The sequence below is a fragment of the Lactuca serriola genome, chromosome 4 (genome assembly GCF_051521515.1).
Source record: "Lactuca serriola cultivar US96UC23 chromosome 4, Lser_US96UC23_V15, whole genome shotgun sequence".
NCBI classification, from domain to species: Eukaryota; Viridiplantae; Streptophyta; class Magnoliopsida; order Asterales; family Asteraceae; genus Lactuca; species Lactuca serriola.
In genome coordinates, this window is record NC_136411.1 from 328,806,040 (window position 1) to 328,810,418 (window position 4,379).

At 44.9% G+C, this 4,379-nt stretch overlaps 1 protein-coding gene across 1 annotated transcript; it reads left to right on the top strand.

Annotated features, from left to right (window-relative positions):
- The first annotated feature begins 660 nt into the window (after positions 1–660).
- On the top strand, positions 661–3,825 carry LOC145099588 (uncharacterized). Its single transcript, XM_079037138.1, has 3 exons — positions 661–1,077; positions 1,252–1,593; positions 2,671–3,825. The coding sequence occupies exons 1-3, from the start codon at positions 661–663 to the stop codon at positions 3,823–3,825; spliced, it is 1,914 nt and encodes a 637-aa protein (XP_078893264.1).
- The last annotated feature ends 554 nt before the right edge of the window (positions 3,826–4,379 follow it).

Below are 4,379 nucleotides of genomic sequence, written 5' to 3' on the forward strand. Positions count from 1 at the left end.
TCAACCACTTCTGCACCAGCCCCACAGAAAGCAAACAACAACTACAACAACTACAACAACAACAATGGCAGGAAGAGGGCATGGATTAAAGGGAAGGGTGGATCTTCCCAAGAATCCGCAAAGAAACAGCTGGTGTCAGTAAATGCTGCCACTGTACCTGCTACAGCCCCTACAAATACCTACCCAACAAAGCCTTATATAGGCAACCTCCCAAAATGCACCAAATGCAATTACCACCACCATGGACTTTGTCGAGCTATGCAGTGCGCCAACTGCAGCCAGAAAGGGCACACAGCCCGTTTCTGCAAGGAACCCGCAAAGCCGATCACTCAAATTCCCGGTGCGGGTGTAGGGCAGGCTTGCTACGGTTGTGGCGAGGTGGGCCACTACCAGAGAAACTGTCCTAAGGCAGCAGGCACCGGAGGTGTGAGACGAGTTTTGGCAATAGGCCACAACGAAGCTGTAGCTGACCCAACTATTGTTGCTGGTACGTTCCTTCTCGATAATTCATACGCATGCATATTATTCGATAGTGGAGCGGAGAGAAGTTTCGTGAGTCAAAACTTTATTCATTTACTTAAACCTAAACCTAGCAAGTTAGAAAAATCATTCACTATAGAGATGGCCAATGGAAAAACCGAAAACACAAATTGCATATACATGGGCTGTACGTTAACATTAGACGGCCATTCTTTCCCAATCAATCTCATGCCGGTTCAAATTAAAAGTTTCGACGTCATAGTCGGCATGGATTGGTTGAGCCTTCTTCGCGCCGACATCATGTGCTTTGAGAAAGCAGTCCGTCTTAACCTCCCAAACAACGAAACATTAGTTATCTACGGCGACAAATCTAGTGCAAACCTTCGCATCATTTCGTGCATCCAAGCTCGAAAGTGCTTGCGGAAGGATTGTCGAGCATTCCTAGCGCACATCGTCGATACAAGTCAAGAACTGAAGGACATCAAGAGCATCTCGGTAGTACGCGACTTTCCCGATATCTTTCCAGAAGAACTGCCAGGATTACCACCGCAACGCCAAGTCGAGTTTAGAATCGACTTAATTCCAGGAGCTACCCCAGTAGCGAAGTCGCCTTATCGTCTTGCACCAGCAGAGATGCAGGAACTTTCCAGTCAACTTAATGAACTCCTTCACAAAGGATTCATAAGACCAAGTTTCTCACCTTGGGGAGCACCGGTCTTGTTTGTAAAGAAGAAAGACGGATCGTTCCGTATGTGCATCGACTACAGGGAGCTGAACAAACTTACTGTCAAGAACCGCTATCCTCTACCCCGTATCGACGACCTATTCGATCAACTTCAAGGGGCGAACTACTTCTCCAAAATAGACCTGCGATCCGGATATCACCAATTACGAGTTCTAGAGAGGGACATTCCAAAGACAGCCTTCCGAACTCGTTATGGACACTACGAATTCGTGGTGATGCCGTTCGGATTAACCAATGCACCAGCAGTATTTATGGACCTAATGAATAGGGTATGCCGCCCTTACTTGGATCAGTTCGTCATCGTCTTTATCGATGATATACTTATCTACTCTCGAAGTGAGGAAGAGCATAGTCAACACCTACGAAAAGTCCTAGAAACACTGCGAACGGAGAAACTCTATGCGAAGTTCTCTAAATGCGAATTTTGGATTCGAAGAGTCGAATTTTTAGGTCACGTTGTTAGCGAGAAAGGTATACACGTGGACCCTTCCAAAATTAAGGCTATTGAGAACTGGTCGGCACCAAAGACACCTACAGAAATTCGTCAATTTCTAGGTCTAGCTGGCTACTATCGCAGATTCATAAAGAACTTTTCGAGCATTGCGAAACCTCTTACTTCATTAACCCAGAAAGGAGTGGCCTTTGACTGGGAAGCGAAACAAGAGAAGGCATTCCAGACACTAAAACAGGCCTTGTGCACCGCACCGATACTATCCCTCCCCGAAGGGATAGAAGACTTCGTAGTGTATTGCGATGCTTCAAATCAAGGACTTGGTTGTGTTCTTATGCAAAGAGGGAAGGTTATCGCTTATGCCTCCCGACAGCTTAAGACACACGAAGTGAACTATACGACACACGACCTCGAGTTAGGAGCAGTGGTATTTGCTCTGAAGATCTGGAGGCACTACTTATACGGAACAAAGAGTACTATATTCACCGATCACAAGAGCCTTCAACACATTTTCGATCAGAAGGAACTCAACATGCGACAACGACGATGGGTTGAGTTACTGAATGACTACGAATGCGAAATTCGTTATCATCCTGGCAAGGCCAACGTAGTAGCCGACGCCCTCAGTCGAAAGGAATACACTGGTCGGAGGGTCAAATCTCTGACCATGACTATCCATTCCCACCTATCCACACAAATTAAAGAAGCACCAATGGAAGCTTTGCAACCTGAAAATGTGGCGGGTGAATCCCTGCGAGGAATGGAGAAGAATTTAGAAGTCAAGGGTGGCGGAGCCTACTATCTCATGGACCGAATCTGGACCCCAAATCATGGTGGTTTCAGAAACGTAGTCATGACCGAGGCTCACAATTCAAGATATTCCGTTCACCCGGGTTCAGATAAAATGTATCTGGATCTTAAGAAACTGTACTGGTGGCCTAACATGAAAGCAGAAATTGCTACCTTCGTAAGTAAATGTCTTACTTGCGCTAAGGTTAAGGTCGAGTATCAGAAACCGTCAGGACTACTACAACAACCAGAGATACCGGAATGGAAATGGGAGCGGATTACTATGGACTTCATAACCAAGTTACCCAAGACGACAAGTGGACTCGATACCATATGGGTCATTGTCGACAGATTGACCAAATCCGCACATTTCCTACCCATCAAGGAGACTGACAAAATGGAGAAGCTTACAAGAACTTACTTAAGGGAAGTAGTGCGACTGCATGGTGTTCCGATATCCATTATCTCCGATCGAGATAGTAGATTCACTTCAAGGTTCTGGCAATCACTACAAAGTTCCCTGGGAACTAGGCTAGACATGAGTACAGCCTACCACCCACAGACAGACGGACAAAGTGAGAGAACAATACAAACTTTAGAAGACATGCTGAGAGCCTGCGTGATTGACTTTGGAAAGGCATGGGATATTCATTTACCCCTTGTCGAATTTTCATACAACAATAGTTATCATACAAGCATAAAGGCTGCTCCGTTTGAAGCCCTCTATGGTCGAAAGTGCAGATCCCCTATGTGCTGGACTGAAGTTGGCGATACCCAGTTAGCTAGAGGAAGAGTTCCTGAAAGCACTCTCACAGGTCCGGAGATCATACGTGAAACAACAGAGAAGATCGTTCAGATTCGTGAACGATTGAAGGCCTCAAGAGACCGACAGAAAAGCTACGCTGACCAAAGGAGGAAACCTTTAGAATTCCAGGTAGGAGACCACGTCTTATTGAAGGTCTCACCGTGGAAGGGTTTAATACGATTTGGAAAGCGTGGGAAACTAAATCCAAGATACATAGGGCCTTTCGAGATTCTTGCCAGAATCGGCCCTGTGGCTTACAAGCTTAACCTACCGCGCGAACTTAGTAACATCCATCCAACCTTCCACGTCTCAAACTTGAAAAAGTGTCTGTCCGACGAGACTCTTGTTATTCCACTCGACGAGATCGAGATCAACGAGAGCCTCAACTTTGTGGAAGAGCCAGTAGAAATCATGGATCGAGAGGTCAAACAAACAAAACAAAGTCGCATACCCATCGTGAAGGTTCGCTGGAACGCCAAGCGGGGACCCGAATTCACATGGGAACGCGAAGATCAGATGAAACAAAAGTACCCTCATCTCTTTCATGTTCACTAGTATCTTTGCTACTTTAAATTTCGGGACGAAATTCTCTCTAACGGGGGGATGATGTGGCAACCCGATATTTCAACTCCTTGTAAGGACCAGAATGGGTCAAGTATTGTAACCGTTTCTAAGTAATAAAATTTACTTTCATAATAAAACGTACAAATAGTTCTATTTAATTTCCTTCTATGATTAAATGTCTTTGAACCATGATCGTACGTGAAAAGAACGCCCAAATCCGACTTCATATAACGAAGATGTGATTTTCCAAGTTCGGCTTAGCAACAGACCGCTAAAAACTCGAATCGGAGATCGAGCGACTTTTGGCCGGAATGACCTAAACGAGAATCGAAGGTCTCGACAATGGTATTCCAGCGGTAAAAAGTCTGGCAAAAACCGACATCAGATAAAGAAGTTATGAATTTTCTAAGAAATTCCTTAAACACGATGGATTTTTAATAAATAATAAAAATATAATTTTGGAATTTGCCGACGGAGTCTAAACGAAAGTTGTAGAGCGTAGTCTCACCTACGCGAGGATATAAAGACCATCGAAAACGGAGTTC